The 27971-nt window shown below is 44.7% G+C and overlaps 1 protein-coding gene across 4 annotated transcripts in view; it reads left to right on the top strand.

Moving 5' to 3' along the window:
• TMEM163 (transmembrane protein 163) overlaps positions 1 to 27971 on the top strand; it is a 419722-nt gene that overhangs the window by 308481 nt on the left and 83270 nt on the right. For all 4 annotated transcript variants that reach the window (XM_082465934.1, XM_082465933.1, XM_082465932.1 and 1 more), the window contains 2 exons: positions 18667 to 18710; positions 20148 to 20239. In XM_082465934.1, coding sequence (XP_082322060.1) covers positions 18667 to 18710; positions 20148 to 20239 — 136 coding nt within the window. The remainder of the gene's footprint in view (positions 1 to 18666; positions 18711 to 20147; positions 20240 to 27971) is intronic.

Genomic DNA, 27971 nt, shown 5'->3' with positions numbered 1-27971 from the left:
CACAGGCTCCAGATGCGCAGGCTCAGTAGTTGTGGCTCACGGGCCTAGTCGCTCCGCAGCATGTGGGATCTTCCCAGACCAGGGCTCGAACCCGTGTCCCCTGCATTGGCAGGCGGACTCTCAACCACTGCACCACCAGGGAAGCCCACGTGTGCTTTGTGATCATTTCCTTCCTCTTCATTCTTCCTCCTCAAGCTATGCTGAAGAAAACTCCAACAGGGCCAAAGAGGTCATGACTTTTCCTCCCCTCCCCTCTGTCTGGCCTTCCATGCTATATGCTTAGGATCCCTACATTGCCCCCTTTCTCCCTGGAGCCCGGCAGGTCTGGGCTGGCCTTGCTCAGCAAACGGTTCCTACCTTCTTCTCTACCATATGGCCTAATTACCGCCAGGCCGTGGGACACCTTTGAGCATATTAGGAAAAGGCCCTCTTTTCTGAGTGTGGCTGCAGCCCCCACCCCAGGGTGCTCAGCTTGGCTGGTCCCCTGGCCCTCACTGAACCCCTTGGCAGGAAGCCCTTGTGCAGTCTACAGCCTGCACAGCTGTACAGGGCTTTGCATCAATGTGAGCCATCATGCAGTCTCTTCCCGTCTTGTAGCTGGGAAACCTGCAAGCACAACACCTCCTGTGAATGAGTTTACCCTACCATTTGGTCTTCAGGTAATTTCTTCATCCAAATTGGTGTTTTCTTGGTGCAAGTTTAAAGAACACCGAAAGGCCTTGACAACTACTAAGTAACTTTGGGGAGGGGACATTTGAACACACCTTCCTAGGTCTTTGGGATTTATATAGTCGGTACCCTGGCTCTGTTTTACTCTCTTAATGCTTGACCATTTTTTTTTCCCCTATAAACACACAATATGCAGATCTTATTTATTTTTATTGTATTCACCCACTCTGTCTTCTAAGATACCAGGATCTGCTGCTTTTTGACTGCTTGGCAATGTGCATTTTATTTCGCACTCCTAATTGCTTTCTTGATTTACCGGTGTTTTCATAGTGGTTTAGAAAATTTTACTCTAAACCCTTAGAAAAGTAATTAAAATTACAAACTGCTGGGTGGTAGCCGGAGGCTCTGGCACGCAGGCCATGGAACAGATGATGGCTGCCTGGGCGAGCTCTTGGCTGTGGGTCCCTCTCCAAGTTCACCTGAGGGTCTTAACTCCCTGAGTTCTAATAATGGAAGCAGAGCTGCAACTGGCGTCCCAAGTATAATGACCAAATTCTACCAAACAACATTCCAAGTTTTGCAGAATGAAAGGACACAAGCCTTAAAACAGTGAAATAAACAGACTAAAACTCTATCTAAATATTTACGGCAACTGGAATCCTCTGGTTCATTAAGTTAGGTTTTAAATTCTGTTTTAATGTTAGAAATTATCTTTAAATATCATCCTGCTTGACACTAAAGCAGTACAGAATTCTCAGAATCGATCTATGTACACATTCTCAAGAACTGCAAATTGGCCTTTATCTCTTTAGAGCAGTGTTTCCCAGCCTCGGCACTATCCATATTTTGCCCTGGATAATTTTTGTGTTTTGTGTGTGTGTGTGTGGGGGGGGGGGTCTGTCCTGTGCATTGTAGGATGTTTAGCAGCATTCCCAGCCTCTGCTCACAAGATGCCAGGAGTAACCCCCCTCCCGAGCTGTGACGTCAATGTCTCCAGACATTGCCAAATGTCCCCTGGGGCGGGGGCGAGCAGTAGTGCCCCCAGGTGAGAAGCGCTGGGTTTACACTTTTCTGACACACCTTGAATGTCACTTCCTAGACTGAGCCCCTTCTATGCATCAGTTTTTTAAAGAAAAATTTGGCGTGTATTTCACATTAGAATATGGAAACATTGTCATCATTTGAGTCTCCCAGTTGTTTGATGCACACGATGAGAATCTGTTCTGTAGAGAAATGACCCGTTTTCTGTCTTCGTGTGCCTTGGTGGCTCTCTTCCTGTAGTATAATAATGATAACGTGCTGGGGAGCCTGAAATCTCTGTTTCCTCTGGCCACGAAAAGCCCCTTGATATTCTTTCATCAGCACGCAGCTTGCTCAGGAGTTAGGACGTGGAAGGCCCCTTGGTGGTCAGTCCAGTGGCTGCCTTTGTGGGCGGTGGATGTCTTAGGCATGTTGAATCTTTGCAGATTCAGCACTGTGTTGTACTTCTGGGTAATCATGAATATTTACAAGAGGTTACATATAAACAGCATCTAAATGTCATATCAGATATCCTCCAGTGCAGCAGTGATTTTTATTAAAATTTATTTCTAATTTGAGGAATATTGGCTCTTTGCAGGGCTATACAGATTTCCTTGCACAGGTCATGAAGAGGACTTTATTTCAGATCATTAAGTACTTAAGGGCCTATAATACACGTATATGGTCTTCTGAGATATGAGCCTGGGCTGATAGGATATCAAGGGGCACTATAAAGGCACGTGACCTAAAGTCGGGAGAGGAGGATTCTAGTCCCAGCTTTTAGACACACTGATGATGGGGCCTCAGTAAACTTGCTTCCCTCCCTGGACCCCAGTGCTTTTTCTGTTAAATAAAGACGTTGGACTAGATGGACCGTCTCTAAGGACTCTTCCAGCTTTAAGTGAAAATGTAAGATTTTAATTAAAGTGATAATGAGCTTGGTATTTTCAAATATAATTAAATTGAGTCAGAGAGGTATCTTTTTCTAAGAGGAGGGTTAGTGGTAGAATATTAAAAAATTTTATTTATTCCATCAGTGAAACTTGCAAAGTGATGGATATAATTAATGTTGCCATGGAGAATTTATGGCTGGAGAATCAAAGCTGTCTTTGCAGTTTCTTCATTTGCAGTCTCTGCTCTGAAGTGAACCTCTTTGGAAGATATGTATCTGGAGGCTGAGGGTGGGGCTGACTGTACTTTCCTCTCTCTGGGAATCTGGAGACCTGGGTGCCAGTTCTAGCTTTGCTCTGTGCTTTTGGGCAAGCCACTTTGTGTCTCAGGGCTCCGGTCTCACTCTGATGTGAGAAATTAAGCTTTGGTCCTGTCTAGAAACCGATAACCTATCAGGTGGGCAGCTGCTATCCTAGAAAAGCCTGCTTGCAAGGCTGGCCTTTGGGTGGCATGTGGGGACTTGACTAGTGAAGCATGGATATGTCACTTTCAATGATCAGAGGGGCTCACTGAGCCTAAACTGTCTGTAGAAACAGTGTGGTTTATGCTGAGCACCTGCTTGCCTTCTGGGAGTCTGGGGTTTTAGTACCTGCTGGATAGAAGGTACTTATAAGACAAGCCCCGCGGCCCCCTCACCCCCCCATAAAATCCCCAGCTGCTCAGTCTCTAATGAGCTTCTCTGGGACGCAACAGTTCATCCGTGTTGTCCCAACTTATTGCGGGAGGAATTAAGCACATCCTTCTCTACCGCCCTGGGAGAGGACTCTTGGAAGCTTGTGTCTGGTCTCCTCTGGCCTTCGCTCGGAGCACCTTTTCCCTTTGCTGATTTGGCTTTGTATCCTTTTGCTGTAATTAGTCTTGGCTGTGGCTGTGACTAAATGTTGATTGCTGTGAGCCCTTCTGGTGAGTCACCAGGGCTGCTGATGTAGGTAATCTAAAAGTTGGAAAATCTATACAGTAGAATTCTTTGGATTTTTTTTTTTCGGGGTAAAAATAATATCCATACCTTAGGCTTTCCCCACCGCTGAACTTGGTACTGAGTAAAGGTCATGGCAGAGGCAAGTGGCGGTGAGTTGTCAGAAATCCCCCTGTTCTGTGGTTAAACCATAGCCTAGTTGGTTAGAAAATAAATGCCAGTGAGAAAGGATCACTACAAAGTGAGACGGTAACTAGGCAATACCATTTCAGCCATTATCCTATTAGCTGTGTGTTTTACATATTGGTGCATCCTTTGTTGTCAAATTGGATGTAATTGGATTCTTAAGACTGAGGCTATTTATAATTTGAGGGCAGCTTATTGTTTGCAGAGATCCTCGCGTGCATCGGTTCTTAATTTATCTTTGATGTGAAGCCAACTTGAGTGGGGGAGTTTTGTTTAGCATTGAGTGTTCTGATTGAAAAAGACGTTCATGTGTTGTAGCCGTCAAGAGTGTTCAGGTTACAAGCAATAGAGATGCCTCATGTTAATTTAAGCACAATAAATGAGAACATATTACTGAGTGCAATTGGCTGGATCCATGGCCTCAAGTGATGTCAGAATTCTGTGTCTCTCCTGCCACCCACCTCCTTCCTTCTCTCTCCTTTATTCTGTGTCAGCCTCATTCTCAGGTTGACTCTTCAATTTGTGGTGGCCTTGAATTATCTCCGAAGGCAGGGCCGTCTTAGTATCAATTACCCCCACTGGAAAGGGGCAGACCCCCCCAAAAGAAAAGATTTCTTATACCTGAACAGGAAAGCAGAATGAGCAAAAATAACTGTCTAGGATATGTGGATCCCAGAAAAAAGTTCCATGGTGTCCACAGAGTTGCGTATTGTGGGTCCCCTTGGTTGGTGGTAGTTGGTGGACAAGTTGGTGGACATCTTCGAGGACCATCTCTGAGTATGGGAACAGAATATGGCCTTATTTTCCCTGATGCATAATAATTGTATTAGGGGGGCTTCCCAGGTGGCGCAGTGGTTAAGAATCCACCTGCCAATGCAGGGGACACAGTTTTGAGTCCTAGTCTGGGAAGATCCCACATGCCGTGGAGCAGCAAGGCCCATGCGCCACAACTGCTGAGCCTGCGCTCTAGAGCCCCCGAGCCACAAGTGCTGAGCCCTCGTGCTACAACTGCTGAAGCTCACGGGCCTAGAGCCCGTGCTCCGCAACAGGAGAAGCCACTGCAATGTGAGGACCGCGCACTGAAACGAAGAGTAGCCCCCGCTCACCGCAATTGGAGAAAGTCCGTGTGCAACAACAAAGATCCAATGCAGCCAAAAATAAATAAATAAATAAATAAATTTATTTTAAAAAAAAGTTGTATTAGGGACTTGATTTGTGCCAGGGGCTGGGCATTGGCTAGAACACGAGTCCTACCTACAAAGGACAGTGTGTAGTGTGAACACCACCCCCCTTATTAATGTGCATAGGGAGCCTTTATATATGTGTTTTTCAAGTGTTCTTTTTAATTAACTCTTTGCAGCTAAATTTTGACAGAACCCTAGTTCTTAATCAAGGTAAAAAGGAAATTGCTCTGATGGAAAGGGGGTAGGAGTAGAGTGGGAGACCCTGTGTGATCCCTAAAGGTTGTAAACCTATAGAGCCTAAGGAATTCATTTAGAAAAACCCTGAGGTAGATGGGCCAAGCATGGTTAAGAGTTTCATTCACTGTCCTGATACGTAGTTATGAGTTATTTATCAGCACTGAGTGGAAATAAAGCTGGTCCTATCAGGGAAGAATTATTGTCATAGGATCAAGAAAAACCAGGACTCCTTAGTTATACTTTCTTCTAGGGGCATAAGCACTGATTCCTCTTTGATTTCTAGCTCAGTATCACTGGGAGATTGTTCTGGTTCATGTAAAATGCCAAAAACACAGCTCTCACGTATAAAATCCTACCGGAGCTCAGTTCAGGCTGTTTGTCTCAGGCACTATGGGTCTTTGGCTTAGTGACACCGTGGAGTGTCTATAATTCACGTTCGAGGGTTGTATCGTCCATATTTGTTCTTGCGACTGAGCCTAGGCTTCTCCTGTGGAGTTGTATTGATTGTGTGATGGGTCTGCTGATGTCTTTTCTTTGCTGTTGTACTCTCCACACTTTACAGTGCTCACAGGGCACATGCATAGCTGATGCATTTGTTGACTTAGAAACTGAACTTAAGATTTCTTTCCTTTATTCTTGTTTCTACCTTTCTGCAGGCCATGATGACTCATGCTCAAGGTTAGTGAAAGCTGACAATATTTTACTGAAACATAATAGACCTGGGACACCCCAAAATATAGCAGTTAACACATGCTTTCAAATATTGTAAAGTGAATTATATCTGTTGAGTAAATTGCCTTATTCTATGATAAATCTTATTTGGATCACATTTTATTTTTTTAAGTGATAAGAATGCTAAGCTTACGCAATGAACTACTTCAGGTGTGATGGTGACCTTTACATAAGAAAACACGTAAGTTTTCTTATGTAAAGCTCCCTACAGAGGGAGCAATGTAGCCAAGTGGAGACCTGACCTTTTTAGCCACTGCAAAATACATTCTCTGACCTTCATGTCTAGGAGACAAAGTGAGTGTCCAGGACAGTTGTATCACTGAGGATGTTTGCATTTGTTCCTCCTCCTCTTGATTTCCCATCACCACCATCCCCAACTAGGAAGGAAATGATTTGTTGCAATGGAGAAAAGTGCTATCTTGGGGCCATTAATTTCGGGCAGTCTCTAACCTTTAATTTTACTTTGTGGATATTGACAAATAGTGGGTCTAGGTGATTTTTTTTTTCTTTTTCTTTTTTGGGCTGCGCTGTGCGGCTGTGGGACCCTGGTTCCCCAACCAGGGATCAAACCCGGGCCCTTGGCGGTAAAAGTGCGGAGTCCTAACCACTGGACCGCCAGGGAATTCCCTAGGTGATTTTTAACTGGAAAGTAGGCCCAGGGAGTCTAAAAAGTTAAAGGCCAGCAACTCTAATCTCCATCTGCACAAGCCCTTTTTGGCTAAATCCAGTTTAAGTGTACGATGGCAAGCAACTACATAATAATTGGTTGGCAGTGGCTGTATCAAAAGTGGTTAGCTTTCTTTCTCTGGTTGTGGCGCGTGAACCTCTATCTCCACCTTGGAAATAGATGCAGGTACATATGCAGAGTAAGGGACCCAAAGCATACAAAAGGATGTACAGTGGAATGAGAGCATCCTTTAAACTTCACACTCCCGGTCCCCTTCTGAGGCCGTCATCATCATCCGCAGCTGTGTAACTTCTCTGAAATTTTATCTGCCTGTGTATGCATTTATTTCTGTACATACATGCACAATCTATTAATTACCTTGCTTTATTCACTCAATACATTTTGCAGCATTACAAATCTTTTTCAAAGAGCTTAATTATATCATCTCATGGAATGAATGTGCAATAATTTACTAAATCACTACCTTCTAAATGGATACCTAAGTGGTTAATGTTTTGCTGTTTTACATCTGTAATAAACACTCTTATGTGTATTCTTCCTGCACTTATGTCAGTACAAGTACAGTAATTCTCCTACATATGAACCTTCAAGTTGCAAACTTTCAAGGATGCGAACGTGTGTTCACATGTCCAGTCACGTAAGTTAGTTCACATGTCTGGCGTACATTGTCACGCGCAGCTTGCCCTCCGTCTCCTATTGCGATGATCCTTCAGCTCTACCACCTCCCCACCTCCTCTCCCTCCTCCAGTCAGTAACTCTTCTTGCCTGTTCACTCGATGCCAGCCTCTGTATGCCAGCTGTTGTAGTGTACTACTGTACTTTTCAAGGTACTGTACTGTAAGATTAAAAATGTTTATTTTTTGTGTTTGTTTTTTATGTATTATTTGTGTGAAAAGTATTATAAACCTATTACAGTACAGTACTATTCAGCCGATTGTGTTAGTTGGGTACCTAGGCTAACTTTGTTGGACTTACGAACAAATTGGACTTAACGATTGCACTCTCGGAATGGAATTTGTTTGTAGGTAGAGGACTTACTGTACCACCAATTTATACATTCTACTGCTGAACATTTGGATTGTTTACAGTTTTGACAATTAGGAACACTGCTGCTGTCAACATTTTTGTAAGCATCTTTTGGTATCCATATATATGTATGCATTTCTCTTGGGTGTATAGTAGTGGAATGGCTGAGTCATAGAGTATGACTAGCTTTTATAGATACTGGCAATCAGTTTTCTTAAATGTTTGTACCAGTTTACACTTCCACCAGCAGTTTTTAAGAGTTCCAGTTATATCACATCCTTGCTAACATTTGAAATGGTCAGCCTTTTTTTTTCTTGTGTAGTGGTATTTCTTTGTGGGTTTTAATTTTATTTTTCCTGGTGACTAATGAAGGTGAGCATATTTTCATATGTTTCTTGGTCATTTGTCTATCATCTTTCATGAGGAACTTGTTAAGTCTTTTTCCCATTTTCCTATTGAGTTGTTTTTCTCTTTCTTATTGATTTGTAAGAATTCACATATTTTGGAAAGAAGTCTGCTAGTAGTTATAAGTATTGCAGATACCTTCTCTTGCTCTGTGGCTTGCTGTTTTGCTTTTTTAATGAGGTCTTTTAATGTAGTTTAATTTACTGATCTTTCCCTTTATGATGAGTATATTTAAGTCCTGTTTAAGAAATCTTGTACTTCCTGTAAGATTATGAAAATATTCTCCCATATTATATTTCACATATCTCCTATGTTGTCATTTACTTAGCATATTTATATCTACAGCTCATCTACAATTGTGTTTTGTGTATGGTGTAAGGTAGGGTCAGCGGCCCAGCACCATTTATTGAAAAGATGTTTTTTACCCCCAGTGTACTTCAGGAGTATCTTTGTTGTAAATCAAGTGACCATATATGTGTGGTTCTTTTTTTGTTTTGTGGTCTTTCTGTTTACCCTTGTGTCAATACTATTCTATCTTAATTATTATAGCTTTGAAATAAATCTCGATATCTGGTAGTGACTATCTTCCAGTTTTTGTGTTGTTCAGGACTGTCTTGCCTATTTTGACTCTTCACTTCTATTTAAACTTTAGAATCATCTGATCAATTCTCTCACAAAAAACCTGCTAGAATTTTGATTGCCAGTTGTGAGTCTTCTAATCCATGAACATGGTACATCCTTCCATATCTTTAGTCTTTTTTAATTTCTCTCAACAATGTTTTATTATTTTTCTAGGTAGAGCTCTTACACATTTTTCATTAGTTTTTCCCACACTCAGAACAGAACAACCACACTCAGAACAGAAGGCTAGAGATAACAAACTGTGAGGTTCTGTTTTACAAAATTCCCCCATCTCTGATTTCTGTTCAGTGAATGCTTTATTTATGAGGCAAAAGTAGCAGCGTTCTATGATTAAGGGATAGTTAGGGCTTTTAGAGGCATATTTCATCAAATCGCAGGGCAAGTCATGCCTGTATCCCCAGCTCATCACAGCAGTGTGTGGCACATAGTAGATGCTCAATAAGCATTTGTTTATTGAACGAAAGAATGATTGGGGAGCTCAGGCTCCTTGTGTTCGTCTGGAGAGGGTTGCAAGACAGGGCCGAGTGTCGTCTGAGGACCCCTGGCCAAGCCACCCATAGGCAATAGGGCTGTGCTCACAGTAACCAAAGTACAGGGAGGAATAAAATTATATTTAAGTCAGTTGACGTTCAGCAAGAACCTTTCTCCTCCCCTTAGTTCTGGCGAGTGAGGTCTTTGGAATGATTGTAAGAACAAGTGAGGGTGGATCGTTTACTCCACTGATGACAGTCCCTAAACGATCATCAAAGTTGGGTAACCGTGCTTCCAGCAGCTCTTCCCCCTCTTTATTCCCTGTTTGTAGAAGAAGCGAAGTGAAAGTGTGCTGTGTTGCTGAAGAAACTCTGGCATGAAAAGCTGGGCTCTTGGCTTTTCATCCCTGAACTGGTGCCTCCTGTGCCTTGGGACCCTTGAGAGCCTCTCAAAATCCCGTCTTTCCCTGTTAAGTGGCAGTTGTCCCATTCATGTTCCAGGAACGCTGATTTCCTGCTCTGGAGTGGGGGTGGGTGCATTTCATGTTACACTCATTGAAGCAGAGCAAATGAACGTCTGGTGTGTGTTGGAAGGAGTGAGGTGCCCTGGTCCAGGGTGGAGACTCTCCCTGGGTTGTTCTCATTCTGACTTTCTTTTTTCATGTACTATTTATTCTGTGCTGGCTCTTGGCTTTCTGGGTTCAAGGCCGTTCTGGCTCTTCCCATAGTTCCAGGTCTTTGTCATTTGCAGATGCTCCAAGTTCTCTTTAAAAGAATGGGCCTTACAGAGGCTGCTTTCTCTTTGATGCCTTGCAGAGTGCTGGCTGCCACTCCCATGTGCTCGGGGACTGGCTGCCTGGTCACGCATCTGGGCCTCTCGGTTCATGTTGAACCCCAGTCCTGTCTGTTTTCTCCCCGAAGACTTTGTTCACTGCAGGTTGAAGCTAAGCAGTAGGCATCGTTTCAATCAGTCAATCAATCAATCAATCAATCAATCAAGCTGAGGGATTTTGTGTGTTCAGGCATTGATTTAGGCATATGAGAGACACTGAGGAACAAAACAGAAAAGCCTATGGCCTTTGTAGTGCTTACATTCTAATGTGTGAAGTGGGGCAAATGGTATACAATGTTCATAGATAAGTGGGATGGTGTGGTAGAAGATGTATGTGCTCTGGATAAAGGAACCCTAGAGCATGGTAAGGGGAAGGTTGCAGTATTAAGTAGAGTTGCCAGGACAGGCCTACGAGGTGAGCTTTGAACAGAGACCTGAAGGCAATGAGGGAGTGAGCCAGTCGGATTCTGTGGTAAGAATGCTCCAGGTGGAAGAATGAGGTAGAACACAGACTAGCAGGAGCATGCCTGGCTGAGGGGAGGTCAGTGAACAGGTGCGGCTCTAATGGAGGAGGTCAGTGTGTGGGGCCTCCTCCATCATCAGGACCTGGGCCTTTCGTGGGAGTGGGACAGCTAGAACCACTCTGGCTGCATGTTGAGAAAGCAGGGGGACGGTTGGGAGGATGTGGGGAGTTCAGGCGAGACACCTTGGGAATTGCTTCCTGTTATAAACCTGAATGCAAATTCATCTTTCATTGCAAAGCTCCCCAGGTCACCATCAAATGATGCTCCTCACCCCATTGCAGTAGCTCAAGGACAATATTTTCGAACCTCTTCATGACTGTCCTTGCTGTGGGTCACACAGGTTATTGTGGGTGTGGGATGGTGGAAGGGACTTTATGGCCACTTTTTTGTACATGACCTGCCTCTTGGTCATGTAAAAGAAAGAGAAACCTTCATAATCATCCCTGAGGTCTTGGCAAGAGCTTCCCTGTCTGCAGACAGGCAGAGCCCTGGAGGGTGGGTGGGCAGTGCCCATAGCCTGCCTGGGCTAATGACTGCTTCTCAGGTTCTAGGGAAGATGAATCTCTCAAAGAATGGTGTTGGCTTTGAGAACTGACCCACCCACCGTACAGCTTTCTGTAATTTGCTGAGAGCCAGGCCTGACAGTGGAAACGTTGGAGGCTACTGTTCATGCAGTAAAATGAATATTTAGCAGGGATTTTGCTGGGAACTGCAGACACAGAGGTGAAACTACTGTCCTTTCCCTTAAGCTGCTCAGGGCTATACACTCAAGCCTGCCGGGTCAACTGGATACCCAGAGGGGCCGGACGGGTGAGCGAGGCCAGCTGGGTCCAATGCTGCAGGAAAGGCAACTGGCCAAGAACACGCCCCGCCCAAACACAGCGCTGCACCGCTGAAAGGGACTGCCCAGCACCGGCAGATCTCAGGTTTTCCTGACTTGAAAATGTTGGTAGCCAATTCTGATGCTTGAATAATACTGTATAGGTCAAACAAAAACTTCTGAATTACATCCTCAGGTGCCCTTTTGCAAATTATGGTCTAGACAGACCAAAATGTTGGGCTGGCCAAAAAGTTCGTTCGGGGTTTTCCGTACCATCTTACAATACAAAGTCGTCACTGTGCTGCCGCTGAAGACGAGTAGTTGAACGGGCTAAGCAGTTCTGTTGATTTATTTTTCTAACTGCTTTACCCTCTTCCTTCAGCGATGACTGAATTCAGCATCCTATCACTCATTTTTTGGTACGTTATATTCTTGTTTGAGTGGGAGGGAGCGTCTGGAAGCTGTTGGAGGTTCTCTTGAAGTGGGTCAGAACATCAGTCTATTAATTTTGACTCCTGCTGCTGCCTGGGTTGCAGCCAGCATGATGAATGAAGGTGGATGATGGAAGGATGGGTTCGCAAATCGCGGGTAGCTCCGTAGCTGTGGGTGAGGTGGTTGCTAGGCATCTGGGGGACAGAGGTGGTCTAATTAAAGTGGGATTGATTTATTAACGGAGCTTTACTGGGCACACAATTTAGCAACTGGGAGGTGTTATGGGACCTGGGGTATCGCTAAAGAGTGCTAAGGCTCAAGACAATTATTGCCTGACTTCGGTGAGAATGACAGATGGGTCCTCATTGTTGGATAAATTTCGCCTGCAGCTGAAATGGCATTCTCTATTTCATCCTTGCGGGGCTCTGGGCCTTGACCCTCAGTTGCCTCGCTGGCTCTCTCACCTCCCTGTGCATTTCCAGGGCACTTTGTCGGCGCCTCTGCAAGCCCGCTGCTTACTCAGCTGCGGGATTTGCATGTGGCTTCGCCCGAACAATGGGTTGCCTGGGTCCGCTCCATTTCCCAGCTGTCCTTCTGTTTGAATTGGAGTTTCCAGCTGAAGTGATTTCTGGCCCGAGTGGGACTTAAAGAAGTTCTGGTCTTCAACCAGACCTGTATAAATATTTACTTAGGACTTCTGTTGTATGTGTGCTTCCGGGAGTGTAGCTGTTATTACCCCCTTGACGTGTCAGTGAAAGTGGAGTGTAGGACACGCAAAAACCGCGGAGGCTGGAGGTCCCTTAGACGGGAAGTGACATTTTGCTTGTGTCCCTGGCCTGTCTGCCCGCACCATGCTTCTGAGCACTCTTTGGGGGCATTTGCAAGCTGCTCCTGTAGGCGATTTGGCCTCGGGAGATGGATTTCAGAAATGGAGACGTAATAAAGATGTGTATGGTAGTACGCGTTCCTCGTAGCCAGAAGCATTCGTGCGCTCACAATGCCGCCTGCTCTCGGATGTGCGTCATAAATCTGATTTCTGCTGTGCTGATTTACATCTTTGACTACGTTGTTACAAGTTGGATAATTTTTCCCCCAAATAAAATGGATTTCTTTTTCTAACTTGAATGGTCATATATGATGGTTGTGGAAAACGTAGGAAATACAAAAAAGGAGAAAGGAAAGAAATCCACTCAAACAGCCCTCAAATATTCCAACCCACCAAAGATTAACCACTGTTGTCATTTGAGGGATTTTTAAAAAGTTGTTTTCAGTGGATTTTTAAAGTGTAGTTGTGCTGTATCACATATATCGTCTTGTCTCTTGCCCTTTTCTACCTAATTTTTTTGCTCAAACAGTAAGGAAATCTATTATCTCACATAACTTCCCTCTTACTCCCTTTTGTCTCGGACAGAATGGCCTCATAGGTGCCAGGTGTCCCACCTCAGGGCCTTTGCAACTGACTCCTCCCATTATCTGGAAGTTTCTTCCTCCAGATGATTGCACTGCTCACTTCCTCACCTCCTCCAGACCTTTGCTCAAGTCTCACCTTCTCAGTGAAGCCTCTTCGGACCTCTCCATTCAGTTTGCACCTGTACCAGGCAGAACCCCTCCTGACCTAGACCCATCCTGTCCCGTGGCACCCAGTACTGGTGGCACCAAATACGCCAGCTGTTTATTGTCAATACCATTATTCTATCTAGTTTGCTAATATCAGCGTTAGCCAACAGCTCTCTTGGTAAACATTTTTGAAACAGCTACGTATAGCTTATTCTTTAAATGGACCGTTCTTTAATCATTACCCTACTGCTGGATATTTAAATTGCAACCAGTTTTATATAATTGCTATTATAAATCATGCAAACCTACTGTGAAGCTTTTGTGTAGAAGGTGTTTGTCCATTTCTTAGGCATTAAAAGAGATTCTTGGAAAAGGGATGACTGGCTTAAGGTGTATTAAGACTCATTTGGCTGCCAGTGATACAAACTCAACTCAGACTGGCTGAAAAATTATTGGAAGTTATTTACCAATATACTGATATTTGAAAAATATAGGGGTAGACTTCAGGTAGGGCTGATTCCAGAGGTTCAGTCCTTGTCACCAGGGGTTTGATTTGTGTCTGTCTTAATGACTGCTTTCCTCCACATTGGCTTCATCCTAAGGCAGCCTCCCCTCATTTAGGGCAGAATTGCTACTGGCAGCTCCTGTTTTCTTGCTGCCGGCTCTACTGTCCCCTCTTAGAAAGACATCCTCTTCCCAATATTTTCAGCAGAAACTCAGGACTGGTCGTCACTGGCTCAAATTGAATTGTGCCATCTCTGAATCATTAACTTTGGCCTCGGGACAGGAATAGACTAGAGTGGGGGTCCCAATGCCATCCCACTCAAACCCCATAGTCTGGGGGTAGGGGATATACTTTTTCCCAGAGGAGACTCAGGGCCCTTCTACCCGAATGGGGAATGGTTGCTGGGCAGGCCCCAAACTATAGATCTTCATTTGACTTAGGAACACCTTAAGAACTTTGTGTCTTAGTATACAAAAAACAAGACACAAGACAGCAGGGAAAGTGCGAGGAGCCCAGTTGCTAAGCGTGCATTTTTGGGTGTGCTAGGCCAGCCTAATCAGATGGCAGCCTACTTCCACTCTGAACACGGGGTCGGGGTCGGGGTGAGGGAATGAGAGGAGGGAAGCCAAGGCCTCAGCTCCCTGGGGAATGAGACTCACTGGCCTGTAGGCTGTACCACCTCCTTGAGTGCGTGGTTCAGTGATGAGTGTTAGACACAAGTTCTGAATGTGAGGAGCAGAAACATTCCTGAAAATGTCCCTGATTTTCCCACTGCTGCCAGTGGTATCCAGATGAACCTGGAGGCTGCTGATGGTTGGGCGTGTAGCCGAAATTCGGCCTCTGTACACCGGTCCCGAATTGAATCTCGGAGACAAGAGTTTTGGGTAAAGTAGAAAAGAATAGCTTGGGCCACAGCAGGCTAATGCCCTCAAAACTACGTATCTCCACTTGGAGGGGGCAGTGAGGAGTTTTATAGTAATGGTTGAAAGAGGAGGGCGTGGTCAGCTCGTGAGCGTTCTTCTGATTGGTTGGAGGTGAGGTAATCGGGAGTCAGCATCATCAACCTTTTGCTTCCAACTGGTCTGGGGTCTGCGTGCTTGGGGGCCGCATACAGTTAACTTCTCCCACCTGCTGGGGGTTTCAGTATCTGCAAAACAGCTCAAAGATATTGTTCTGTGTATCCCTTGAGGGGGAGCCAGGACCCTGCCCCAAGGCTGCACTATTGTTTCTTTTTTAAATTTTTAATTGAAGTAGAGTTGATTTATAATGTTGTGTTCATTTCTGCTGTACAGCAAAGTGACTCAGTTATACATATATATATAGACATTCTTTTTTTAATATTCTTTTCCAAGATGGTTTATCCTAGGAGACTGGATATAGTTCCCCGTGCTAGACAGTAGGACCTTGTTGTTTATCCATCCTAAATGTAATAGCTTGCATCTACCAGCCCCAAAGTCCCCATAGTGGGAGTCTGCGCTATTGTTTCTGGGCTGCTCCTCCCTTGTCTCCGCCTCTCCTCCCTTTTGTGATTAGCACTGTTTGAACCTGCCCTTTGGAACTCAGGGAAGGTCATGGAGGCTAAATGAAGCCTGTTTCCTGCAAACAAGAAATGGGGGACCCAGAAAGGCTTTTGTGCCCAGGAGCCCCGCAGGGGCCTGCTGGGTTTCAGGTGCTCCATCCAGGAGCAGCTGTGGTATGTGTTAAACAGCCTCACACTGCGTGCTGAGGGCCACAGAGATTTCATTATCTTCAGCTGGGCCTCTGCCTTGACCCAGAGCAGCCTTCCTAGGAGACCTCCACCCTTGCAATGGGATTGGACCTTGCCAGCTTGCAGCATACTGGTCTGAGGTCGAAATGGCCCTTTCTTCTCTGTTGTCCAGTGTTGAATCTAGCACCTGCCTTAAAGGCACCGCTGGACTTTTGTTGGACCTTTGCTGGCTTCCCAGCTCCCCTCAGCCAAGTAAGTGTGGGCTCCAGGGGCACCTGCCCTGTAATCTCTGCCTTGGTGGGTCATCTTGGCCCAGGATCTCTTCAAGTGGAACTCATTCTTAGCACGAGGGAAGTTGGAAACACCCTCATGGAAACCCCACAGTTGGCTCTCTTTCTGTGGGAGTATTGGCTGTCTAAACCAATCCGACCCTTTCCTTTGAGTCCCTTCTTATCCCAGAATTAGGATGTGTCATGTCAAGTTAGGGCCAAGGAAAATACAGTCATCTACTCTTCAGAAATTCCTAAAAGTTGGGCTGACCTCTTCCATTTGGGTTCCGTGCTAATGACTGTTTGCTGTTCTGTCTTCGCGAGAGCTGGGGAGTCGCTCCCACAGGGAAGCTGCCACAGCTGTGCCCAAGTGGAGGGCCCTTCAGTGCTCCCTCGATTCCCCATGCAATATTCAGCCTTTCCCCCTTTCCATCGCATCAAGGAAATTAGATGGAGCCAATTTAGAAGTAAATGAGACATGGGAATGCCTCCCTTCTCTTCAGGACTCTAGGTGAGCCTGGAGCCCTCCTGCTGCAGTTTTCCTTGGTGTGTCTGGGATAGAACAATATGAAGATTCCACTTGTGCTCTCAGGTATTCATCCACTGGGCAGGCTCAAGTCGCAGAAGCAGAACTTTCCAGTATAGTTCTGAGAGTACGTGCAATCTGTAGCCCACTCTACAAATGCCTGGTGTTACCGCATAACTTGATTAAAACGTTTTACAGCGATGGTTTACTGCTTGGAAAGCAGGAGGTCTCCTGTGAAGGCTAGTGGAGGGCTTTTCCAGCTGTGTGGTCCATTCCGTGCTGCCCAGTCCAGACAGCGCAGGCGGAGACGGAGAGGGGGATCCCGCCCGGGCAGCTCTTCATCTGAGGTATATATTGAGCAAGATGCTAGTAAGAGTTAATAAGGTTTCCGTTACTGGTAAAGAAGTCACCCACAAAAAGCACACAACTAAGATATCCTAAAAACAGGTTGTAAAGGAAACAAGCCAGATACTCATTTCCATTCATTTCTATGAAATTTTATTAAGCTTCATTCACAGTTACTGAGCGCTTACTGCGAGCCAGGATCAGTGTCTTACAGGGCACTTCAGACCTGGCGAGGGGTCTGCTGCCTTTTTTTTTTTTTTTTGCACATGCCAACCTGGCCGGAAGTTGAGTTCTTTGGGAAGGTCCAGTGCCCCTTTGCACCATCACACCCACGTTGCCCTTGAAAGCTGCAGTCGGTCACTGCACACGGCTGGCTTTGCCCTTCTCCCCATGCCAGTAAGAGTGACAGCAGGGGTGACAGGAGCAGCTCGTGTCACAAACACAGGAGGCCAGCAGTGTAATGGCTTGCATGCACCTCACATAGCCCGAGGACCCGAATGTGGCTGAGTCTCTGGAGAGGCTGGGAACCTTCGAGAAGCTAGTGGTTCTCTCTTGCCCCAGTGCTGTGCTTACCCCTGTAAGAGCTTGGCTCTCTGCTCCTCAGTCTGTGGAGCAAACAGTGTGGCCAGCCCTAGCTCTGGTGTTTCAATTCCAACAGCATGAATTGACCTGCTAGACACTCTCTCTGTCTCAATTCTTTTTTTTTTTAAAGTTTGAAACTTGATTAGAACACTTGCCAATCTTGTGTTGCAATTATCTATAAAAATCAAGCCAGTAGTTGGTTGCTTATAACATTCAAAAATCCATCAAACTGTTGCCAGCAAAGAAGATAGGTACATTGACATACTAGATTAGTTCTACCAGGAACTTGGTCAGAATTGGGAGAAATAAGTTCTAGTATATTTATCAGCTACATCCTTTAGAGCAATAAAATCCGTTCTATTTCTGCTACACAGAGGAATTCTTAATTCATAGAAAATGAAATATGCTTGGGTCGCACTGGGTCAGATGACCCCCTCTTGGCTGCGGGCAGCGGTACAAAGCACAGTATGGCCGCCCGGGGTCCATATGGATAAGACAGAGAGCAGCTCCCAGAGAAGGGACATGTGCTGAGTTGAGTGGGAGTCCAAAGGGGTATTGACCTCCATGCCCTGCATCCATGCCTCCCTTACTCCTTGAGGGAGTGCTTGTAACATCTGTGCCCAGAACAATCCACTTCAAAGCCTTGCTGAGCCCCTGGGTTGGGTTTCATTCTTTATTAGTGAGTGGACATATGCTTGTTTCATATGGCTTTTGCATGGAGACCTGCCTTATTAAGTCAAGTTGAGAACTGTCTTTGAAGCTGGACATTGCTTTGGCGCAGAACAGATCACAGAATTAGACAAAAGCACTACCCAATCAACTTGCCCCCCAAAAGGTCGACTGATTTTTGAATATGGATGAAATGTGTTTTAATTATAACTGTAACACCTACTTTTGTAGGCATCTCTTGTTTAAGATAATTTGTTCTTTCTTTTTCTAGACAGTTTTCATGAGGTCCACACTGGATTTTAAGCTCTGGTGGGCAAGAGATTTTTTTCCAACCATGCCAGCAATGGTGTGTGCATGTAGTTACCACCACTAATTACCTTATTATGGGAACAGTTTGGATGGTTACAGTTTCACTTTCAAAGTTTAATATGGTTCCCAGCTCTCTATTCCCAGTTGTTAAATTCTCAGGGCCTCAGCTGTAATTTGATTGACAACTGCTTGAGCATTTTCATTCTGAAGCTGGCCCTTTGCTGTTTCAGGGCACACTGGGAAGAGAGGGTGTTGCAGGTGAAGTCTGGACACTTTTCACATCGCTCTCGAATTTTTAAAATTCTCTGATTTGACAAGTACAGTTAATTTTTAATTTCCTTCTCTTAGAACTTTTCCATTGATGTGTAAAAGGCCATATCAAATATATGAATAGTCTCACAAATGAGAGAAAATATCTATGAGGTCTTAAAATATTCTGAATAATATTTTCTTTCTTTTTAGCTGTCTCCGTTATGAGGTACAGCGCCTCTGCTTTTGGGTTTGCAGTAAGTAACCTGAAATGTACTTTTATGAAGTTTTGCACGTTTCTCCTGAGCCTGCAAATCTCATGCTGGGCTCTTAATTAAGAGGGTGGTTAGCAGATGAGAGAGAGCATGACAACCACGCCTTTTATGGAAGTGGCTTCTACAAACAGTTATAATTTAATAGAAGTAAACTGCAGTGACACTGTCTAATTCAAACAAGAGATCAGGGCCACCATGTTTTCTGCAGCTGGTTGAGAAGGATGTCTTATAGGGTTTTAGCCCTTCCCCCCACTCCCCAAGGTTTTAGGTTTGAAAATGGGCACACACTGGAGTGAATGAAGCATTTGCTGGTGTGGGCAGAGGTGTTGGGAGTTAAGATCGGGGCTGCTGGCGCTGGGACGTCAGTCTGTAGCCAGACTAAGGTTAACCAGGCTTCCCTGCCTGCTTCCTGATGGGAGCTGGTTAGAGAAAATCAGTCTCAGATGCTGAAAACTTGAGTGAAGTCTTCCCACATCCCTTTAAGAGAGTGCTAGTGCTTGTAATTTTCCAGATGAGAAGTGCGGTGCGGTGACTCATGCAGAGAAAGCTCCTTGAAACAGCCCTCCTGCATAGCTTCAGGCCTTCCTGTACCTGAGGGTGTGTGTTCCTGTTCCCAAACCTACTTCTTCCCTTTGTTGTGGGCAGGAACAGGAACACACACCCTCAGTGTTGTGAGGCTTGCAGATTCTTTTCAGAATCTTTTGAAAAGTGTGGACTGTCTCTCCAGAAAAGTGCCCAAATGCCCCGTACACTCACACACTCCACCCCACCCCCCTGCCCCCCTGCCCACCTCTCTCCTACTCCTGTCTCTTTCCCCTCCTCTCTTAACGTTTCTCTCTCTCTCTTATGCATTCACTCGTTCATTTGAACAAAAGCATTGAATTTTGCATCCAATTTCCCGGTGTTGGCAGACTTCCCGGAGCCCCTGGGTGACCCCACCCTCTGGATCCCTGGACCCCAGGTATCAATAGAACAGTCCCACTGAGAGCCAGAAACACAGAGTCCTTGGCCTGAATCTTCTGCTTGGGATGGGCAGGAACATGCTGAAATTATCTTGCCTGCCCTGGGGAAATCAGTTTCACATGCGTCATCTCCCCGCCCGTGTCTCCAGAGGGCTGGGAGCCAGAGGCCCCGGGAGCAGAGCCCAGCACACCAGGGTGTGGTTTCTCAGGCCCCAGGAGCGAGGGACCAGGGGGAGCCGTGACCCTGGCACCAGGCAGGCGTGTTGGGTGCCCTGGCTCAGAATTCCCAGGATTCACCTTGAGGATGACGAATGACCAGCATTGTAACGATGTGAAGCCTATTTGCTCTGAGGTCACTGGCTCAGATGTTCTGAGTCACAGAACGGTTACCTCGTGTCTTCACAGTTGTGCCCTATTAACTCTGGAAAACCACTGATACCGTGTCTCCTTCTCCTAGTTTGATGCCATCCTCGACGTCCTGTCATCTGCGATCGTCCTGTGGCGTTACAGCAACGCGGCCGCTGTACACTCTGCCCATAGGGAATACATGTAAGTGGATTTTTGTCTTCTTGCAGACTGCAGAGCCCTCGCGAATGAGGGGCACGTAATTAGGCTGTCAGCACAGCTCACCCTGTAGCTTTGGTCCCGGTGATGAGAATGAGTTCCCCAAGTTGCCTTTGAGACTGGCTGGTGTGATATCAGCTATACGATAGGCCCCTTCTGGGATGGTCAGAGAGATGGGATGTCCCTTTGTAATTCTCCCCGTTCTATGCACTTGAGTCTGGAGTGAATTTTTGTACGCTCATTTTGTCTGTCCATCCATTCATCTATCCGTGGATCAATCCAAAACTGCACAACTCAGATTGGGGCTTGAACCCCCAGGCCAGGACTCAAACCCAGTCAAACCCCAGTCTGGGACTTGAACCCACTGTCTTTTCATTGAAATCACACACCTGGTCTCAGGACTTACTGAAGCTCAAGTTCTTTATGTCTCGGCACAGAAAGAATTCAGTGAGAGACAAAGTGATAGGTATTTATTTAGAGAGATACATGTTCCACAGACAGAATGTGGTCTGTCTCAAAAGACGAGAGGCCCTGACTTATGGGGTGGTTAGTTTCTATGGGCTGGGTAATTTCATAGACTAAAGAGTGGGAGGATTACTCCAGCTATCTTGGAGAAGCGGCAGGGATTTCCACTAATTGGGCCACCGCCTACTTTTTGACCTTTTACGGTTAGCCTCAGAACCGTCACTGCTCTGGTGGGTGTGTCTCTTAGTGTGCTGATGTGTACAGTGAGTGTATAATAAGGCTCAAGGTTTTTGTCATATCCTCAACGACTGTGTCATTCTTCTAAAGGTTGTGCCCTGTCCCCTTCCCTCCTGTTTCAAATCCATCTACCAATCCACCCATCCTTCCATCCTCTCTCAATTTGTGTTACTGGAATCTTTGCTCCCTTGAATTTTTATGCTTTTTTTTTTTTTCCCCTTTCTTTTTAAGTAAGATGAGTTCTCCACTGTAATTTACAGAAGACATCTTGAAGGCATTCTAAATTATTCTACTTGTCTTCTGTCCCTCTCTGTATTAGAGGATATTGCTTGCCCCAGTCTCTACATCTTGTGGGTGATGATTTTGTCTTTGAGGTACTTGTGTTTGTGACCATAAAACATGTGTCTTTCCGATTCCATTTTTTTATTCTCTTGGTAATCCCCAGGTTCCAAAGTCAGATTTGTTGGCTTTGAATCTCAGCTCCACAACTTGGCAGCTCTGTGACCATGGGAAGCTATCCTAACTGGCCTATGCCTTGTTTCCTTACCTGGAAAAAAGGGGAAATAACAGTACCTCCTCATAGGATTATTGTGACGATTATGTGAGTGAGATAATCATCACATATACGATGTAATATAATATTATGTTATAAATATTAACTTAGAGCAGTGTTTGGCATGTAGTTCAGTAAGCCTTATATGCCATTGTTATTAATTATAAAGGGGGCTCCCCTGGGACTGAGCCATCACTGGTCATTAGAGCAGCAGCTTTACTCCACCTCTGCAGCGTTTGGACAGTTGAATACAAATGAGTAAATGCCCTGTGCTTTGTTGCGGTGCCCTGACAGAAGGTATTCTTGATGGGGGATGCTGTGTCACACTCAGACATACAAATGTTGAGTGTCAGGGGACTCAGATAGTAATATATCTGAGGTTGCATGTGCCAGATGGAAAGCTTGAAAGATGATGCCAAAACTGATTCGAGAATGAGAGCAAATTTTAGTTTAGTTGTTGGCTTTAGATAGAGCACAAAAGCTTCTTTTAAGTGTTAACTGTGTATTTTAATGTGCATTAGCTCTTGTAACCAATATAATTATAGTATCAAATCTGTGATATCACAGATGATATTCTTTAGGATAAGGTTAATTTTTGAAAAAGTGAGTCAACTTACTGGTTGAAAAATTTAAGAAACAATAGTAGTAAACTGATTTTGTAACATTTCAAATGACGGTATTATAATGATCGAAGTTGAATTAACACTGGTGTAGCCGAAGGAGCAGCGAATGCATCTACCCAGGCTGTTGCTGGCTGGTATTTGAGGAATACAGTGAGAACAATCTGGAGAGTGCAGTACAGACATATACTCGACTTTCAAGAGCTGGTCCCTGTGCTATCAGAAGAACACATACTCTTTGGATTTATAGTTGCGCTATCCAATATGGCAGCCACTAGAGGCTATTTTAGCATTTATATGTGGCTGGTCCTGAGAGGTGTTGTAACTGTAAAATACACACCAGATTCCAAAGACATAGTAAGAAAAATAGAGTATAAACGTTTTATTAATAATTTAAAAACAATATTGATTACACGTTTATATAAGAATATTTTGGATGTATTGGGTTAAATAAGCTATTACAATTAATTTTACTTGCTTCTGTTTACATTTTTAATACGGCTTTTAGAAATTTAAAATGACATATGGGGCTTCTATTATATTTCTATTGGGCCTTGCCCTCAGAAGAGAAAGCTCTTCCCTCTGCCTTCTCTTATTTTGGAGTTAATAACCCAGAATTTGATTTGCAATTCTAGAAGTAATTGAATTCAGTGTTTCTCAATTTCTCTCTTCTAATTTGCTTTTTTAATCTGATTTCCTTTATGCTAAAATGAATCTCTTACATATTAGTCACAAAGCCACAAATTATTGTGGCTTTTCTATAGTGTTGGGGTCTCTGTGAGCATTTGCCAGGTGGCCTGGAGTTTTTCCAACATTAAGGTTGATGACAAGAAATGTCATTGGTTTCACTGTTTTTAATGATCCCCAAACAAGTACCCTTAAAAAATGTGTATCTTTATTAATACCCATAAGGCAGAAACTCACAGATTTGCTTTGATAATTCCCAGATGATTGTTCAACATGATGATGCCCATGGATTCATTTGGAGATTCTTAATCTAGGGATTAAAATAACACTCAATCGCCTGTATCGTTGGCTTAGTTTAAAGTTTTAATCTCTGGCTCATCTCATGTAAATTAAAAATTCATGAAATCACTGCCAGCTGAGAAATTGATGTTTGCATATTAATGAGCATGAATGAATTATGAGGGGCATAGCCAGAAAAGCCGTTGGTTTTCAGTTAGTTGCTGGAGAATAAGATGTGAGAGAATGGGGAAATACCCAACTAGTTCTTAGTTAACTCTTCTAATTTTCCCTCCTCAACCTTGCTGCCTGATGACAGTGGGTGTGACGGGAGTTTGATGCTCAGAGGGAGAGAGCATGCCTTCACCACCATCACAGAGCAGAGCTCTAATAAGCTTTGCTTTGTTTCACACTTTTTTATTGTGTTAAAAAACATATCCTATTTACCATCTTAAATATTGTAAGTTTATAGTTCAGTAGTGTTAAGTGTATTCACGTTGCTGTGGGTTGTCAAATTCATAGAGACAGAAGGTGGAACACTTCGGTATTTTTAAACAATGTAAAGACATATTTGACTAGAGGATGGCAATAAGAATTGAACAATTATAAACCTACGCTTCCTCATTTTCCACAGAGCAACTAAACAATAAATACATTTCAAGAAATAGACGACAGAATACCTCATGCAAAATTCCAAAGTCATGTAGTCACTTAGATTAACCAAAACTGTTTGTAAATTAAAAGACAACAGCAAAAGGTCACAAAAAGCCTATTTCTTTCATAGCGTCATGGCTGATTCTTTAAGCAGATAAGCAAAGTACTGTAAAGAATGGTCAAAACTTGGCCTGAACTGTCTTCTGGTAATTCTTAATCCCACTATTTGTAGTTTTGTTGTCCAAGGACAAAAGCTCCATGTGACCGATCACCTTCTGCTGTTACTGGAACAGAGCTCCAGGGATTTTTCATCTTGCAAATTGAGACTCTATACTCATTAAACAACTCCCTATTACCCCTCCCTTAGCCCTTGGTAGCAACCACTCTACCTCCTGTCTCTATGAATTGGATGACCCTAGGTCCCTCATGTAAATGGAATCATACGGTATTTGCGCTTTTGTGACTGGCTTGTTTCACTTAGCGTAATGTCCTCAAGGTTCATCCATGTCGTAGCATGTGTCAAAATTTCCTTCCTTTTTAAGACTGAGTAATATTCCGTTGTATGTATAGACCACGTTTTGTGATTCCATTCATCTATTGATAGACATTTGGGTTGTTTCACATCAGCCATTGTGAATAATGGTGCTTTGAATATGGATGTATACACATCTCTCTTCATGACCCTGCTTTCAGTTCTTTTGGAAATACACCCAGCAGTGGGATTGGTGGGTCAGGTGGTAGGACTGTTCTTCCTTCCTTCCTTCCTTCCTTCCTTCCTTCCTTCCTTCCTTCCTTCCTTCCTTCCTTCCTTCCTTCCTTCCTTCCTACCTCCCTCCCTCCCTCCCTCCCTCCCTCCCTCCCTTCCTTCCTTCCTTCCTTCCTTCCTTCCTGATGTAGTTCCCTGACCAGGGATCGAACCCACCTCCCCTGCAGTGGAAGCGCGGAGCCTTAATCACTGGACGGCCAGGGAAGTCCCAGGATGATTTTTAATGTTTTGAGGAATCTCCATACTTTTCTCCATAGCAGTTGCTTCATTTTGTAATTCCACCAGCTAGTTATCTATTTTGAAAAGCTCCATATTTACATCACCTTCCTGTGGTAGGAAATATATATGTGGGGAAGGTGGACCGTTGAGCTTACATGTGGCAACGGTTTTCAACAGGTGACTGTGTTAGAAGGAGGGGCAAGGGAGTCATTTGTTTGTAAGGGAGGGATTCTAAGATTCACTAGGATATCCAGCTGGGTGAGGGCTGGGAGGACCACAGCAAGGCTAGTGAATAGTCACGTTGGGTTAGAAATCCTGCTTTGGTTGGCAGTTGTTGGTGTGGGGCACTGACTTGACGGTGGGATGCTAAGAACCAGGATTTCACAGGTGGTTCATTTATTGGTGTGGATTTAGGGTGGGAGTGGGTGGCTGAGGTAGGGTGAGGACAAAAAGTCAGGGCCAGCTGTGAGGCCAGGTGTTGGCTGGATGCTCCGTGTGGGATCCAGGGGTGTCTGCAGAAGTCAGGGAGGGGATGAAGGCAGCAAAGCAGGTGCTGTTGTCATCAGTGAACGGGTAGGGGGAGAACCACGGGGAGGGGTCCTGGGTGGTTTAGTCTGAGGGCAACTGGGAGTGTTGGCGAAGAGAGCCAGAGAAGTGGTTTGGAATTCACCAGAAGGAAGACAGGCTTTGAGACTGGATGAGAGAGAAACGCTGTCTCCACTGCAAAGGTAGGGAAGGCAGCTTCCTTAGGGAACAGCTAGGGTTTTTGGTTTTTTAAAAAAATTTTATTGGAGCATAGTTGATTTACAATGTTGTGTTAGTTTCAGGTGTACAGCACCGTGATTCAGTCATAAATGTACATATATCCATTCTTTTTCAGATTCTCTTCCCATATAGGTTATTACAGAATATTGAGTAGAGTTGCATGTGCTATACAGTAGGTCCTTGTTGGTTCTCTATTTTATAGATAGTAGCGTGTGTGTGTGTTAATCCCAAGCTCCTAATTGATCCCTCCTCACCTCCCCCCCACCTTTCCCCTTTGGTAACCATAAGCTTGTTTTCTAAATCTGTGAGTCTGTTTCTGTTTTGTAAATAAGTTCATTTGTATCATTTTTAAAAATTAGATTCCACGTATGATATTTGTCTTTCTTTGTCTCAACCTGGTTTTATTAGGGCAAGAGGTGAGGGGAAGAGGCAGAAAAGTCTGGGAATGTGGAGACTGGGAGTAGGATGGGAGTGTTCGGGGGCAAGGGAGAAGGGAGACACGGAGGACTGTGGTTAGAAGGGTGGGGTGGTGACGGTTGTCCTGGCGATAGTGGATTGCTATGAGACCACACAAAAGAATGAAGCACGCTTTGTACACTTATATTGTGATCTCCGAGGTTCATTAAGTGAGGAAAGCCTGGAGCCAAATCCTATTTAGATTCTTTTCTCTTTGTCGATGCAAACCTCTTTTGTTAAAACCACACACTGTTTGGACATATGAAAAAAAATCTCCGCAAGCATACAAAGGAGACCAGCAGCAGGGTCGCCTCTGGGTGGGGGACTGGGGACAGAGAAAGAGGGGAGACACTTTATATCCTTTAGACCAGAGCTGTGCATTGAAGTCTCTGTGATAATGGACATGTTCTCTGTCCAATACGGTAGCTATTAGCCACACGTGGCCCTTGAGCCCTTGACATGTGGCTAGGATGACCAAGGATCTGGATTTTTAACTTTATTTGATTTTAATTAATTTAAATTTATATAGTCACACGGGTGGCTAGGGGCTACCATATTGGACAAAGCCTCTTGAGCTACTTTGATCATTTTTAATCTATTTTTTAAAAAACAGACAAAGTTGTTAATAAATTACAGTCCAGGGGACTTGGAAATGAGAGAAAGGTATCGAGGGGGGAAGGAGATGCTGGAGGCAGAGGGCGTGGGAGAAATTAGTGTAAGAGGAATTTGGCAAGGTCGAAAGACACAGAGAATTTCGCGCCCGTCTTAGCTGTTCTCAGCCCCGGGTACCATGTAAGGCCACAGGAAGTACCGCAGCCTCCCGCTGCCGTCAGCTGCGGAGGGCCAGCAGGATGCCTGCCTCAGAAGGTACAGCTGGGCGCTCACTGGGGGCCTGTGACGTTTTGCATATGATTGCGGCACAGGTGGGTGGCCCCCCGAAGGCTCCCCAGTGCCAGCTGTCTGTTTGGGCCATCCGTCCTTCAGCTCCCTGAGATGGAGAGGCGGAAGCAGATGGGAGGCTGTGCACCTTTACAGGCTTCTAATTCTGCCACATTGAGGCAAAAACGCAGCCTGGGAGGTTGTTCTCTTGTGCCAGATGTACCTCCAAATGGCATTATGCTCTGCAGCATATCGGAAAGCGAATGTGAGAGGTACAGAGGAATATTCTTAGAGAGATGGGAATCCTTTGTGTGTCTTCTCATGTGAAAAAGGTGGAGCACGCTGGTTCTCACCCAGGCAGGGTATTTGCCCTGTTTCCTTTTCCAATTTGCTTGCCTGAAAACTACCAGTTGACAGGATAGCTTGATAGTCTTTCTTTTTTTTTTTTTAATTTTTGAATTTTATTTAATTTATTTTTTTATACAGCAGGTTCTTGTTATCTGTTTTATACATATTAGTGTATACATGTCAATCCCAATCTCCCAGTTCATCCCACCACCACCCCACCGCCCCTGCCACTTCGCCCCCTTGGTGTCTATACGTTTGTTCTCTACATCTGTGTCTCTGTTTCTGCCCTGCAAACCGGTTCATCTGTACCATTTTTCTAGGTTCCACATATATGCGTTAATATACCATATTTGTTTTTTTCCTTCTGATAGTCTTTTGATTCCTGGTTTCGGTAGCCCCCTTGCTGGTTTTGAAACCAAGCCAGAAATTGAAAAAGAAAACTGCTGCAGTCAGGAGAGGATGGGTTGGTGATTTGCTTTTGGCGTCTGGTCTAAGTGAACTGCAAAGGCAAAGAGTTATACCAAGAACGTATTAAAATAGTACCGCGTCCCTCCACCCACCTGCCCCCCTTCTCAGGGAGCATTCCATCTACCCTTAAACTGAGGGCTCTGGGAAGGTGAATTGCATTTCCTCCACATTTGTCTAGCGCTCTTAACTTTACAAAGCTCTTGAGTGTGTTTTAGCTCAAGCGCAGACCTTGAACTAGAAGAATAAATAACTTCCGAGATGACCTCCATGCCCGATGAGAGCTAATGCAGAAGGTAGAGCCTTGATAGCAGGACATGAGCTGCT

This window comes from Balaenoptera physalus (assembly GCF_965194825.1).
Source record: "Balaenoptera physalus genome assembly, chromosome: 6".
NCBI lineage: Eukaryota > Metazoa > Chordata > Mammalia > Artiodactyla > Balaenopteridae > Balaenoptera > Balaenoptera physalus.
Note: the sequence above shows the minus strand (reverse complement) of the source record. Positions and strands in the feature narration are given on the sequence as shown.